This window comes from Xenopus tropicalis, chromosome 8, assembly GCF_000004195.4.
Source record: "Xenopus tropicalis strain Nigerian chromosome 8, UCB_Xtro_10.0, whole genome shotgun sequence".
Lineage (NCBI taxonomy): Eukaryota > Metazoa > Chordata > Amphibia > Anura > Pipidae > Xenopus > Xenopus tropicalis.
In genome coordinates, this window is record NC_030684.2 from 101856080 (window position 1) to 101871930 (window position 15851).

The 15851-nt window shown below is 39.6% G+C and overlaps 1 protein-coding gene and 1 long non-coding RNA gene across 8 annotated transcripts in view; both read right to left on the reverse strand.

Annotated features, from left to right (window-relative positions):
• Positions 1-88: 88 nt before the first annotated feature.
• LOC100493615 lies at positions 89-8850 on the reverse strand. The gene is made up of 4 exons (XR_097693.5): positions 8612-8850; positions 6609-6710; positions 2922-3036; positions 89-1649 (listed from the first exon to the last, which is right to left on the reverse strand). It is a non-coding gene; the product is annotated as an uncharacterized LOC100493615 (long non-coding RNA).
• A 4318-nt stretch (positions 8851-13168) lies between these two features.
• syt16 (synaptotagmin 16) overlaps positions 13169-15851 on the reverse strand; it is a 59997-nt gene continuing 57314 nt past the window's right edge. For all 7 annotated transcript variants that reach the window (XM_004917210.4, XM_031891260.1, XM_031891263.1 and 4 more), the window contains one exon: positions 13169-14424. In XM_004917210.4, the coding sequence (XP_004917267.2) occupies positions 14111-14424 (314 nt within the window). In that variant the 3' untranslated portion in view covers positions 13169-14110. The remainder of the gene's footprint in view (positions 14425-15851) is intronic.

Below are 15851 nucleotides of genomic sequence, written 5' to 3' on the forward strand. Positions count from 1 at the left end.
ACGACAGTTTTGACTTTTCTTTTTATAACCCACCATGCCCCAACCCACACCTCCTTTATACTCCGGCACATATTCCCCATGGCTTTGCTTCTCTTTGACTATTTTTATTGTTTACATCCACAGAGAATCTGGTTCAGCTTCTCACAGATATACCAAATAGAGACTGACCAATCCAACAGCAGCCCTAAGAATGGTCAGAAATGTGCAGAAGAATTCATGTTACAGCATGACAACAGAAAAAAATAAACATATTACATCATTGTAAACAAAACAAAATATATTGTCAGCAACACAACATGTAAAGTGGAACCATTTTCTCAACTCAACATAAAATATTCCAGTTCACAGACACAGTTCAGTTCAGGTGGGGTTTGGCAGTGCTCTGCAGATCAGTTAGCTTTAATGCTTCCACTTTATGTTTTTAGCCTTGTTTTCAAGTCTAGCGATTTATTCTTTATGCTCCCTGACAATATCTTTGCGTCCATAGCCAATATTGTCTTTGGTTTTATCTGTGTCTCCATTGGCCTTTAGGGGCCCTACACTCGGGATGGTCAAGTTGCAGCCCTCAAACTATAACTGTACCTCCCAACAGTGCCGTAAACTCTTCTCCCATCAGGGGAAGTTGTAGTTCAGCAAAATCTTAAGGACTGCAGGCCTATTATATATATTATATTCTAAAGGAGTTTTAATATACAGGGATTATAACAAAGTAGGCATTGGTTTAGCATAGTGCATCTCGAATTCCTAAAATCTAATGCAAAATCTGTCATAAAATGTTTCTTATTAAAATATTTCAAAACTTTATGGTGGGGGGGTTGTCAACTCTTTAGATATAAGTTTATAAAAATATTCAAGTTTGTTTAGCTTAAAGATACAGATGAAAATACATCAAAGCTATATGTATATGGTAAAACCATATCCTGCAGACATCTCCAAAGGATAAAACACAGCTGCTTGCACTTTGCCATAGAAAAGCTGCAACATTTGAGCTGCTTGCTGTGGCCTAATAATACACACATACAATGTACAGGAGAAATATTGAAGGCATTAAATCTTCCATACACTACCAAAATTCAGTGTCTGCATTGACTTTACCACAATAATGGACACAAAGTGCACTCTAGGATTTCATAAGAGCCTAATAATTCTTACTATCAGTGATAGCTTTACTGTGTTGGCCACCAGAAGGTGCGTCACTTATCTAAACGTGCCCTTCTTCTCCCATCTGCAAAAGACATGTGTGCAAATAGTTCCTTCGCCTGTGTTAGAAGTCACTCTTTCACCGTATAAATTAGCAGCGGAGAATTTTGTGCCAGAGAACTGTTGGTATAGCCCATTCCATAAATAACATTTTCTGCAACGTAAGGCACCATCCGATATGAATGCAGCTCCTCATAATACAAGGTCTGAGTGCAGCAGCCCTTAACCATTTGCTTCAGCCGTTTTCTTGCATCAGAGAAGGCGGCCTTGCAGTTGGCGGTTTCTTTGTAATATTCATATTTCTCTCTGTCAGCCTCGAGGTGGATCTTCCGGAGCAGATTATTGATCAGCACTGACCTCCGCAAGTAGTTCTCTGGGTCTTCGAGGAAGCGAAGCTTATCAAGGGAGAGTTTGAGAATACAGGCTCTGTCTTCAGGTGATATCAAGTGCTAGCAATATAAAAAAGATATCTGTTTAACAGGCTAGATATTAGAAATAAGCAGAAAACTAGGAGAAAACACCATCAGTTTTATTTTCTGAAGGGGGTGCATTTGGGGGGACTCAACACAAACACAAAATGATACATTTACTGACATATATAAAACTTTTACAGTGCAATGTGCTATAACAAGAATATAAAAGATATACTGTTATGCTGTGCTTCCTAGGCTGGGGGACAATGATTTTTAGGGCTCATACACACGGTATTTTTATGTGTTTGATGCATGTTTGAGACCCAGGATTGAAAGCATCTAAGCACACTCACTAATTGATTCTATTATATTCTGCCTGGTTGTACTCACGAGCATTTTTTACTCCACTCATGTTTCATTGCGTTTTTACAGATGTAACATTTTGCATTTGTAAATCCATAAAAAAAACCTGTATGTATGAGCCCTTATAGTTCCTGGTGCTGCCTAGTTATATAGAATTCAACGCTTGCCGAAAATTCAGCCCTACGCCTGCTACTTGTGCCTGCACCCAAATGAATGGAATACGCTCGGGTGCAGGCACATGTAGCCGATATACGCATGAAAACGCTTGAGAATGCAAAGTCTCGCGTTTTCATGCGTATATCAGCTACATGTGCCTGCACCCGAGCGTATTCCATTCATTCCGGTGCAGGCACAAGTAGCAGATGTAGGGCTGAATTTTCGGCAAGGGTTTTTCCGCTTGCCGAAAAAATCAGCCCTATGCCACATGTGGCATCAGCCTAAGGTATCCTGTTTAATCAATCTGTAATTAAATAAAGGGGGGCATTTATTAACATTTGAATTTTTGTGGTTTTAGAGGTTTTTTTAACTAAACTCATTTCCACGACTGTCAGTCATTTATCTAAAGATCCAAATTGAAAAAGCTCAAATGATAAAAGACACAGTAAAAAAAAAATGCATGGAGAACACCACCACAGGGGAACGCAGGGCGAAACACTAATATGTACGAGCCGTAACCTTTTGTATTTCCCACAAGGACGCTTATTGAATGAATCCTTCAGGATAGGGAGTACAAAACCTGAACTGGCATTCAAAATAGGCCCTGGCATTTCAAGTACACAGAGGCACAAACAGCCCCCATCATCCCACTAAATAGTGACTGTCTATGGCATCTTACAGAAGCCCCCACAGACTGCCAGACTGGGCTTGGGAGTACCCAATCCATAGCACAGATGGTTCACTAGATTGAACTCAGTGGACATGGAAATGCTACCAAGTCAAACTCACTTTTGGAAAATACCCCTGGTAATCTTGATGTAAATTTTCTTCTTCTGCATATTTTCTCTTAAAATAGGCTACTTTCGACGTTGTTAATAAGTTAGTCTTGCTTCAGTTAGGCCTGCTAAAATGAACAGAAAAGAAAGCAGACGAAAGAATAGAGTATTAAAAGCCAGTGTTAGATATTATTAAGTGAGCATGAAGATGGATTTGTGCAATTTCCCACTGCTAGATTTATTGTAAATATGCAACAAATTCAACATTTTAATATGCACCTGTTTGGTTTGTGACCAACCAGGTGTAAATAATAAAAACTGGATTGTGGTTTTGGTTAAGTTTTAGCCACGAGGAACCGTTATGTATTATTTATTACTCAAGTTTACTCCACTTTAGTGACTTGGTATAGGAATGATCAGCTGGAGCATTTGCAACTGTTTGCTATACCCACAGAAATGGAATTTCTTATTGCACTTTACCAAGGGTTGCCACCTTTTGTATCCTAAAATACTGGCCGGGGCATGCTGGGTGCAGGCCAATGACACAGAAAAGGTAATACAGTGACATATGAGAGGTGGAACAATGATGCCAGTGGAGGAAGTATTAATGTATTAATGTCAATGGGCAGAGCAATTACATCAATAGGCAACCCGAGGGAGGATTCTAAGGTAAAAGGAAAGAACGTAAGTTTTAGCAGGAATTAAAGCACATCAGGGGTGGAGCAAGAGTATTATAAATTTACCTACAGCTACATTGCTAGTAAAATTGTAATATTGCCCCCAGCCTTGGCTGCTGTCCTACCAGCTGGGTGGCAACCTCAACTTTACCATAAACTGCTCCATAAAAGTGTAGTGTCACGGAAGGACAGGTGTGTTATTGATAATACCCTTTTGGAGATCGCACATAATCTAAAATTATCGCACATGCGCATTGTGTGGGACAGAGTAGCACTGCTGTCAAGGAAATCACACTAACACCACAACAGCAATTCAACAAGCTGAGCACCAGAGGGCGATCTTAGATCTCACAGCTGCAACTGCAACGCTTCCATACGGCATGGGAGTCGGTTATAATGAAGCTCTAATGTATCTTTGAATTTCTATCGAGTTTTAAAGATGTCAGTCCTGCTATATAATATTAATAAAGGTATTAGTCAGAAACTGCCCATGTCTGCAGCAGTATTTATAGTAGCTTACATGTTCTAGATTGAACTGGGCTGTGTGAATCCTATTTTGATTCTGAACTTTATTCTGCTGTGATTTGTCACACCAAGAGACTTTTACTACTGCCTGTGAATGTGCAGAATTCATACCATTGCCTGAATATGAGATATGAGAAAGGCTGCCAGATGAGCCCACAGTTCAAAATGGGAAAGCAACTGAGTGTGAGAATGTGGGGATAAATCCATACCCTCACCAGGTACTTTATACAGACTTACATTTTCTTTTATGATGCAATAATATCATTTTTAATTATGGTTTTCCCCTTTAATATATGTTGCATATATTTTAATATGAAACATTCTTAATCTTTCAAGTCTACAAAAGTTAGGGTCCTTTCATATTATCACTAAATAATACAGTGGCGTAAATGCTGCAGTTGGTCTTCATTTGATATAGTTTTTAAAATTACTGGCCTTTTGTGCCTCTTTCTAGTATTCAAAAGGGGGTCAGTGACCAGGCATTAAAAAAATACATTGCTACAGTGTTATTGTTACTTTTTTTTACTGATCTTTCTATTCAGTCCCCCTCCTATTCATATTCCAGTCTCTCATTTACACCACTGCCTGGTTGCTAGGGTAAACTGGACTCTTCAAACTAAAGAGCTACTGGGCAAAAAAATAAAATAATTTAAAAACCACAAAAATAATTAATTAAAAAATGAAGACCAACTGCAAAGTTGCTGAGAATAAGACAGAACAGAGGGTGCCCGCAAAGCATCATCCAGCAGAAGTTGCAATCATTTTAACAATAATCTCAGAAACTTGCAGCTCCATTTATAACTAGTCAATGTTTGCTTAAATGTAAGCTCAAGGATTCCCTCAAAAATTACATACAGTTAATTGGGGTTGAATAGAGACTGTCCAACTGTCCATCATGTTCAACCCTTCCATGGAATCCCCCAGCATCACTATTTTCATTGCAGTGTGAGCCAGCCTATTGGTGCTAAGCACATGAAAAAATGCAGTGGTAATATGGCAGGAATTGTCAGGTCTCCCCATTATGGTTAAAATTACTGGACTCCCGGTACAAGTGCATCTGTTGCACAAAAATGCAGATATCCAGGGGGCTGATTTATGGACATGGGTGCTAAATTTAACAAATGCAGTTGCCAAGAGCAACCATGCAGCTATAAGCTTTGTAAAATCTACTATGTATTAAAAAAATACAAGCAAAGACCTGGTTGGCTGCCAAGACAACTGCGCCTATGTTTGTAAATGAGTCCCCAATGTTTCCAGGCTTCAGTTGCTTATCTCTGCCATACTTATTGTGATTCCCATGTTGACTGATAATGAGAAGTTATTTGAGACAATTGCTAGCATTTTGTTGACATGCTTTGTCTCAGGGGGCCACTAAGGGCTACCGCTCATGAGTATTTTGATTTCTGTTCTCAGCGGTGGCCTTTAAACAGCAAGAGACTAAAATTGCTTCTCTTTGACACAGGGACCTCAGGGTGCGCATGTTATTTTGCAGGTCATATTTGTCTGCTAAGAAGTGCTTACTGAGATACCTGCTTCCATAAGTGCACAGTGACCGCCATGTTTTAATCTGGTACTAACTACTGACAATCATGCACTGTGCCCAATAGCCCTAAGGGGAAAAGGTAGCAATGGGTTATTTACCTACAGATATGGGCAGAATAGGAAGAATATCAGCATTTAATGAAACTGTTTCAGTAAAATATATTTTATAGTCATGCTTAAAGGATGGGGGGGGGGGGTCCTCCACCAAAAAACAGAAACCATTCAAAATGAGTAATAAATGTATATTGGAAAGTTGGTAAAAATTATATTTTTTTCATTAGGAAAAAAAGATGTTTTTGGTGGAGGACCCCTTTTACCTGTATTTACTTATATTCTAATATATTGTATTCTATATGTTATATTCATATAATATTCCTATCATTTGATTATCCAGTTAAGTTGGCCACAAACAGGTTCATAAATGCTGCCTTCTGAGCAGCTTATTGGCCTGTGTACTGGACATTTCCTAATACCAGGCAGGTTTGAAATAAGGGCTGAGATTGGCTATTTGGTAGCCCCATGTGGGACTGCTGGCCTGCAGGAGGCTCTGCTTGGAGTAAAACTGTGTCTCTGTGCTTCCAAAACTTGCCTCCAAGCCAGAAATGTAAAATTGGGCACCTACTTTGGGGCCACTGGGAGCAAAATCAAAGGGAGTGGTGAGTAACATGTTACTCATGAGCCACTGGTTGGGGATCGCTGAAACAGTCATTACCAGATGGACTATACTATGATCTGACTGGTTCACCCCAATTTGCCCCAGTGCACAGGTGACCAAATGAGGCAAAGATTCATCTGTTAGTTGACCTTGCCAAATGAGCGGATCTTTACAGCTTTAGATCCCTGATCTCATTACCTAAACTAAAGTATACCTTGCCCAACAAACATTTCTAAAATAACATGATTACATTTAGCATTTAGCTACCCATGACAGCTCAGACAATACAAATGGCACTTACTTATCACTAGGAAATCAGTCAGCGCTGTGCCTTACACAGGTATCATGGAACGTCCCTCTTAGCAGCCTGCCTTGCACAGAGAGCATCTCTTTAAAAGATTCCCTACAAAGGACAAGAAGAGTGAGAGGTGCTCAGTCTGCTGAGAAATACTCTCCTAAAATCAGAATGGAACAAGGTGATGCAACCGCTATTTGTTATAAATGCAAAATAGTAATTAGATATACGTGTGATTTTTCCCCTGAGCGCTACAGAACAGGAAAAGCCTGTGAGAGGTTTAATTAGAGTGGATGAGAATAGCTGAGTGTTTACTATATTCCAAATAAACAAAGGCAGCACTCCTCGCATGGGCTGGGTGATATTCTATAATATAAAAGGAAGGTTTCAGGGCTCAGTATCTGGCGTCAGTAGAATTTCCCTTTGATATTTTGGGTATTTTTAATGAAACTATGCCTAAAGTCTTTTGTTCTTAGAAGCCTTTTAGAGTAATAAACTTCCTGGACTAGAAGTCACAATAATAAATGATTTCCTTGTCTTTGAAATCTGCAAATCCAGTTTTGCCCTGCTCAGTCTCCATTCAGTATAGGGAAGAAACACATTCTGATATAAAGAATATTATTCCAGCATTATTATCCAGTCACTAGATGCTGAAAGTTGCTGTATGCCAGCTGGTGGGCTGCAGGTTGGGAACCCTATTTCTATACATTTAGTCATTAGAAATTCCCAAAGCGGAAGCCTGGCAAGTCACCATGGAAACTGAATGTTCTGCAATATGTTTCTTTCTGGAAAGTGCTAATAATTATCCAATTTATTCTTTTGAAATCAGAAAGAAGAATTACAGCAACTTAACAATCAGTGTCCAATCTCAGTGAATTTTGGATGAGGATGCTTTCCTCCCTCACTAGTTATGAGATAAGATAGTATATAATAATATACCTGATATTAGCTGGAACATGCAATGCATTACATGGCATGTAACAAGGTGTGATGTCAGAGCTGTGCCCATAGCAGGAAGGGCTGCCTTTCAGTAAATCTAATTATAGGACACATGAACTAAATACAAAAACATGACATTGATAACTTGGCATCTTAATAAATGCACATGACATAACAAATGACTAATGACAAACATGAAGAATAATAAGTGCAGGAGTTAACAGAATATTGGTTTAGTCTGGGTTTCAGAAGAATAACCTGCGGAAATGACATTAGATCAAATGACTATTTCCAGGGGACTAGTATTCAGTGAAACAATATAGCACAGATCAGCATTACACAAAGTGAAATCTTACAGGCAAACACATTTTTTTATCTGCATCTTTCTGCAAGTCAGGATCAATGATTTATGGATTTGCACATTGTATCTCCCATCATTTGCGCCCTGTAATCTGTATTGCTCCGTGTAAAGATTAGCATATTACACATAGCTTGAGTTTAACTCATTCTGCCCTGGATGGAGTATCAGAATTATACAGAATATAGACTGGAGTTAACTTGGCACAGAACTTCAGTATAAGATAAATTGTCTTACTTATACATATCATTTCCTCAGGGTAGAAGAAAGCAAATGGGGGTTAAGGACAGGGAGTGGGATGGGGGCACCCAGTTCAAAAGCAATTACTAAACACCCCCTCCCTATTCCTCTATATCACTAACAGCAGAGCTGCAGCTGGACTTGGGGAGCACCCAATACAAAAGCAAAGAAACCTGCCCTGGCTCAGGGAATATACATGGCTCATCCTTCAGAGAGTTCCCCCCTGTATGGCTACTAACACATACAGGCTACTAACACATACAGGCTACTAACACATACAGGCTACTATCCGGCATCTGCTACTGGCCATGTGTGTGATGGGGCAGAGTCAGTGCAAGTAGTGCTAGCCATCTGTCTGTGTGAGTGTTAAAGAGGTTCCTTTCCTCCCAAGAAGTTCTGCAGCATCTCAATCCAACATGCCAATCCCAGCAGTCAGTGCTAAGCCCCACACACCCCGCAGAGCACAACCTACTAGATTTCCCGACTCAGTGCTGCTGTTGCTGCTGTTCCCCAGGCCGCTCCGGTATCCGGCAAAGTGGCGACTTGACTCTCAGCCCCAGCCCAAGGGATCGTCCTCTCATTTCTGGCTCCACGTGTCTCGTTCGGCCACAGACTCAGCAGCCAGATCGCCCCCAGCCGCTCCGCTCAGCCTTCTCCGCTCCGCCAGCGTATTGGTGCTGAGGGTGGAGCCGGGTTGCTAAGCAGCGTGCCTAGCTGGCGTTGCTTAGATACGATGACGCTCACAAAGTCCCAGAAGCATCCTCTCATATAAGCTCCGTTTGTCCCGATTGAATAGAAGAGACTGAATAGGATCTCTCCGCTTATACATGCGTGGAAAATCGCAGCGTCTTTAAACACGCGTGGGAGGTGTGTTCCTTGAGCTTCAGAGTTGTTATGGTTGTTTATTTGCAGTTATTGTATCTCATTGTTCTGAACTCTGAAGCGATCATTTATCATGACAACCATTGAGTAGAAACAGCAGTTTCACACGAAACTCTGCTATGCGTCTGCTGTGCTTCTCCTGCTATGTGTGCACGGTGCAGCGCTTTCCCACTATTCGCCTGAACTGCAGCTGCGACTGCGGTGCTTTGTGTGGCCCCAACTAAACTGAGTGCTAAGTGAGCCCTCATGTATCTCTCATCAGCATCTCTGTAGCATTTAGGTATGGCAGCATTTCTGTGTATTACACATACAGGTATGAGCTCTATTACTCAGAATGCTGGGGTTCTGGGGAAAATTATGAAATCTGGATCACCATACTGTCTGTTAGAAATAAATACATTAAAAAAAAAACCAAGGTACTGTTTTATTATTACAGAGGAAAATAAAATTATAAAATGTTTAAATATTAGACTTTAACTTAAAATATGGGAGATGGCCTTCAGAGCTTAGGTTTTCAGATAAGGGATCCCATACCTATATATATATATATATACACACACAGCAGTCCTTGGAGTTGTTTAAGATGTTTCCGTGAGAGCACTTGTTTGCCCTCAACATTAATTTTTGCTAGCTTTGCTTATATTAAGTCCAAGGCACTGTCTGTTCAGGGTCGGACTGGGGGGTGCAGGGCCCAATGGGGCTGCCACCCCAAAGGCCCCAACTATGGCCCCCACACACTCCCCACAGGGGCTCCCACCACCCGCCCAACCCCACCCTCAAGTGCACGTAAACTTACTTTCAGCTCATCAATGGAAAATGGTGCCATGTATGACTTTTACATGGATTGACAAAATACCATATTAAACAGCCTTTCAGAAGATTTTCAATATTTAATCCAGTATATGGAAATAGCTTGTGAGAAATTGCCAACTGTAAGGATATCAGATTAATACTATAATGTGCTTGAATAACTGACTGCCATTGGTGAATGATACAAACACACTGCTTAAGTGTTCTTGTCGGAAAGAGGTTTGTGCAATATAACTGCTCACTGAGGTGATAATTTATTCTCCTTTATTTTGCCAGCATACTATAAATAACTGTTCCATTGAAACATGTATGTGTCTGTGCCTACCAAGTGGTTCTGTAGTATACATCTTGTGTCTGCCTTTAAATCATTTAGATTTTGCTTGTTTCTGCTCCCAGAAGAAGGGGTGTAAGATTTGGTTTTTGGACTTATATTGTCAGGGAAACTGTAGAACTCACTGCTGTACTAGTGAGAGACACTGGAACATTTGTCAAACAGCTGAACAGGGCCTTGGTGGTTCCCACAAGAAAATGACACACAAAGTAGAGCACGAATTGAGTACATATTACTGGGATACCATATGTATATGCAGTGCATTGGTGTACAGCAAACTGCCTAACAACGTTATCACATTGAAATTGTCCTCTCAGAAACTCCAGATGGGAAATATCAAATATAAACTTCAGTTTATGCATTCAGTCACAAAATAAGACATAAACTTGTTCTAAATGCCTTTTGTGGATTGCTAAACTCATATATTTACCAGGGTAGATATCTCCTGGGCTTCAGTTAGCTTATCAGGTGGAACTCCCCTATGGGAAAGCTATGTAGGTACAAGTCACCACTGCTTCCTTTATTGTCTCCTCTTGAATGTCTGTTAGCCCATGTGTTTTTGCTTTGCCATGATCAAATCCTGTCCCATTCCTGTCTATGTTTTATTGCTTCTTCTATTAATTTCACATCTCTCCAGTGGAGCTATTCACACTGCAGCTGCCTATAGAAAATGTGCTCTGCAGAGGATCTTGGGGAACTTGTTTTCATCAAATTCTTACAGGGAGCTTCTTCCGACAAAGGTTTTGCTATTTATTTAAACATGACAGCTGTTCTATTTCTGGGAAAGATAAGCAGCCCAAGGCTTCATTTTTCAGATTGTTTCTCTAATTTTTGCAGCAAGTGACAGAACAATAGTTATACAGCAATCAGCTGTACTCCAGTTCTTTCCTTTCCTGTGTCCCTTGGTATCCAGAACTGGAGAGAGGACGGTGTGTCCCAGTTCTGACCAGGAATTTGACAAGTGATGTAACTTTATATCATGAAATAAACTGGCAAAAAAGAGTGGCATTCTGTACAAAAACAAGCACATTAATATATGAACAAGAGAATAGTTTGTGTAGGCAATAGCTTGGGTTGTGTTAGTGATATGGAAGTTGGCTTAAACAAATAAAATGTTTAATTCCAAGAACTCTGGGATTTCTGAATCATTATGTCTCTCTATGGCCCTTGCACCAATTATACGGTATTTTTATGGCAAAAGGTCTCGATGTGTACTATCTATAGGTTACAAGGTATTATTATATTGAATCCATATTGTGTACAACTGAAAGTTTACCTATTTTTTGTTATATTAGATGTAAAGGGTAGGGTTCAACAATCATTTAATGTTTTAATATGCTTAATGCACTTCTGCCCCCCACCTGGGGCCTGCTTCCTCTGTAGTTATGCCCCTGTTACTAGCATGTCCAGGTTAACACAAGAGCATTATTTTAAAACCAGTGACAGCTAATAGCAAATTTGCAGGTGTGCATTTGCTCTGGTTAGTAATATTGCCTTGCACAGCTCCTGAAATATCAGCAGGCGACTGCATTAATAATAAATGAAGATTTAAACATCTGGTAGTCAAATCATGATTTGGCTGACAAAATCTAAACCAAATTGCACCACTAATATACAAGTATACGCAGTATGGCTTAATGAATGGAAGTCAGGCAAAGGAGTTCAGACCAAAGGACTTATTTACTAACATGTGCTATGTGCAGAGTATAAAGACAGAGGAAAAAGTATTGCTAGCAGCTGCAGCCAATTCTGATGGCAATGCGCACCTGCATTGGTGAAATCACACACAGGTTGAATCAGGAGTGATTAAAAGATGCCATTTCCTTATATGAAAGATCTCCCCACCCAAATGTAAATTCCTGGACTCCCTTGTGGCCATGCACCCTGTACATTTCACCTTGCATATTAATTAGAAGAATGTAAGTAATTGTGCATGGTGGAGCATGTATTGGTGCAAGTACCTTTGCTAATGCTAATGGATGGATGCCATTTTTCCACTTTAGTAAATGAGCCCTTATGTGGATAAAGCAGAACTTGAAGCTCAAGAGAGATACAGCGAGCACAAACATTATGAGCCCTGCCTATCTGGTTAGCTAAAAGGGGTTGGATTACTGAACCCTTTGTCCATTTATGACTGAGGTCAGCTTGTCCTTACTGATAATCATAATGGAAAATGTTGACGCAAAGAGCCCTGCACTTCCCGCTTACAGTAAGTGCCCAGGCTGTGTTCTCTGTTGTTGGATACATTTTCTTCTTTCCAATTATACAAAACACAGAACTCTTGTTTACCTCTACATTGCATTATCGGTCCGCCAAACATCTGCCTTCTTTTATCCAGCTCTCTTGGTCTCCATGGTTTCTAGACAGAAAAAGTCGGAAGTGCTAATTTTATGTTTGTGCGTTTGGTTACCTAGGTAACTGTGTGAGATGCCAAGCAGCAAGGAAAGCAGTCTGGTTTACTTATTATGCTTTATTTTATAATAGTGAAGACTAAGAGAAGAGTAGTCAGCCTTGCAGCCCACAAGCTGTAGTAAAGGACAGTTTCCTCCTCCAGTTGCCTCCTCTAGCTGGTTGCCCTAGTTAACAACTGCCAAAGAGCCAAGAATTTGTCATGGATGGTCTTAATGCTCTGATGTCAACTGCAATAAACAAATGAAAGTCAAATTCTGATTGGTGGCTATGGGTCACTGCTCCAGAGTAAAATGAACACCTTATCTATGAATTGCTCCATTTAACAAATGAGAGACACGTTAAAGCTCTCAGAAACATGAGCTCACTACAGTTCCAGAACAGGTTTAATGATTAGGGTGAATGCTGGGCACAGTGAGTCCATATAGAGCATTCCCTAACTCTTATGTTAGCTTCCAGTTAGGAAAATCTTTCTATCCAGAATCTCTTCCTAAAACTTTTTGGCTTCCATTCACCCATCTTCTCCATCCATTAGGCAAATACAACCTCAATATTAGTAATACAAAATATGAAATGTATAGAAGAAACAAACACACATACAGCAAAATGTTTATTGGTTTCCATGCCATTTGAAAATATATAATTCATTCTGAATCAGTATCAAATTCATTCCAAATAATTACAAATACTGAAATTGAGAATAGTCATGGAGGTTGTGTGCAATTTTGCCCTCTTTCAGAAGACTAAAATGCAATTTGCTGTGCTTTTTAGCAATATGTGAAGTGCCTGTAAGTGTATCCAGCCTACCTAGATACCAGTGCACCAGAAATGATGAACAGAACAGAGCCATTAGAGCACTGTACATCGGTGGTTGGGTTCCCAGTCTTACATACAGCTATAGAGAATGCTTGTTCATTTCATTCTGTTCGCCCCTACTAGATGCCAGATTTAAGGGTATAATTTACAATGCAAATAGAATGTGTTTCAACTCTTACAACTCATATAAAATATAACTGATGGCAGATCTGGTCTTCAAATGGGTTTGTGCTGCAACTAACATCTACAGAATAATCACCATAATAATAAAATCCCCATACCTTTGTGCGGGTACAAGTTTGGATATATTGCCACAAGTAGTCAGTTTTTCTCTTTTCAAGTCTTTTTGCAATGAATAGCTGGAGTAGCAACAGACATTGCCCAGTCCCTATTGATACTACTTTGTAATGAGGTGCACTGAAATTGTACACCCATACACCCAAAGTATTACATGCAGTTATATATGCTATTTTATTTTAAACATTCATGGGAGGAATGTAAAATATATTTCGGTACTAAAAGAAAAGTGGTTAATGAACAGGACAGTTGTGTTTACATTGGTATGGTCAGCAATGCAAGGTATGGGTTTGTGAAAAAAGTACAGTGCAAACAAAAATTGTCCATTTTGAAGCACTGTAAAATAAAAGTTTATTTGGCCTATGGGCATTATAAAGTATCCATGAATCCCCCTGGTGTTAATTCTGTGCATGGCAAATCTGCCCTTTAGGATTCTAGTAGAGTGTGCCAGTGGCAGACCTGCTGACCCTTTGATTCTTTCATTTCCAGCCAATGGTTTTGCTCCTCTTCCCCACTACTGTTTTTCCCCAGGGAAATCCATCCAATCATCTCCTTCCTTTTCATGCTGCGCCGGTTGTAAATGGAAATCATTAGTGTGAAGTCTGTAAGCTGAAAGAGAGCAACTTGGAAGATGAACGTTTCCTTGTAGACAGGATTTGGCTGGCCTCTGCGGACCGATGTTTTGCAACGTGAAATTTCATGGCCAACTGAGTCCAAGAGAGAAAGCTTTCCATATGTATCTGTAAATGAAAAAAGATACACAACACACATCAAAATTGGGAAATTACTTCCAACAATGTTTTCTAATCAGAGTCAAAGGAATAGTATACAGTATAACTATGCTCAGCCGACGCACAAGTATAAAGGTGGCCATACACAAGCAGATTTCAGCTGCCGATTCAGGTCCTTCAGATTGATTTGGCACTTTATCTGCCAATACCTAATGTGGGCAGATAGGAAGAAGATCTGCTTGTTTAGCGACCTCGCCAAACGTGGTATCTTAACATGTATGGTCACCTTTACTTATTGCATTGAATGTCTTTTTAGTTTGAAGAATGTTTTTGCTTTTTGTTTCACTGATGGCAAATTAATGAATTAAAAATTATTTGTTTATAAAGTATTACAGGTATAGGATTCATTATCCAGAAACACCATATCCAGAAATCTCTGAATTATGACAAGGCCATCCCCCATAGGCTGTTTTAAGCAAATAATTCCAATTTTTAAAAATAATTTCCTTTTTCTCTGCAATAATAAAACAGTACATGTACTTGATCCTAACTAAGATATAATTAGTCCCTTTTGGGGGCAAAACAATCCTATTGGGTTCTTTTCGTGTTCATTTTTTTAGTAGATTTTTGGTATAAAGATCCAAAATATGAAAAGACCCCTTATCCGAAAAACCCCGGGTCCCAGACTTTCTGGATAAGAGGTCCCATACCATAACCAGAAATGAATCTGTCTCTGACTGCTCCATCATTTTTAGAGCAGTTATGTGCATATTTTTTGCAGCAAAATATTTCCTTCCCTATTACTCTAAGACATGATACACTTTTTTTCCCATTCTCAGTCTTTGTGGTTTCAATCTGATGTGTTACCTTGCACATTTTGCATTTCTGGGTATTGTGATGAATTGCACCTTTTGTGTGAAAACACTTCTCATTTTAAAACAGGGCATGGAGACATCTGAAAATATGCTTGTCTGGTAGAGGATTTATGTGTAAAGGTATAAGGTTTCAATTCCTATTATTTAAATAACTGTTAGCTAGTCATATTTGGATCTCAGAATATTCAGTTCTCTTCCTGTAAGTAATGCACTGCTGCTTTGGACCTTAAATTGGGACTACATTTATTAGTGTCCTTTTAACAAGAAAAACTATAGGCAGGGGACAGAGCCCCAAAGATTTTAAAACATTTAACATGATCGAATGTATGTAAATATAATGTATATATACACATATCCACATGAAAAAATGGAGCACTCACAGGACTTATGAATGAGTGAAACATTTATTTGTCAAAGTTTCGGTCCTGCTAAGAGTTTATCCCAAACGCACTAGGATCCTACCAGGGATGTCTTGGGAAAGGTCCTCTTAGCAGGACCGAAACTGACAAGAAAATGTTTTTACTTGTTAATAAGTGCTGTGAGTGCTCCATTTGTTTCATG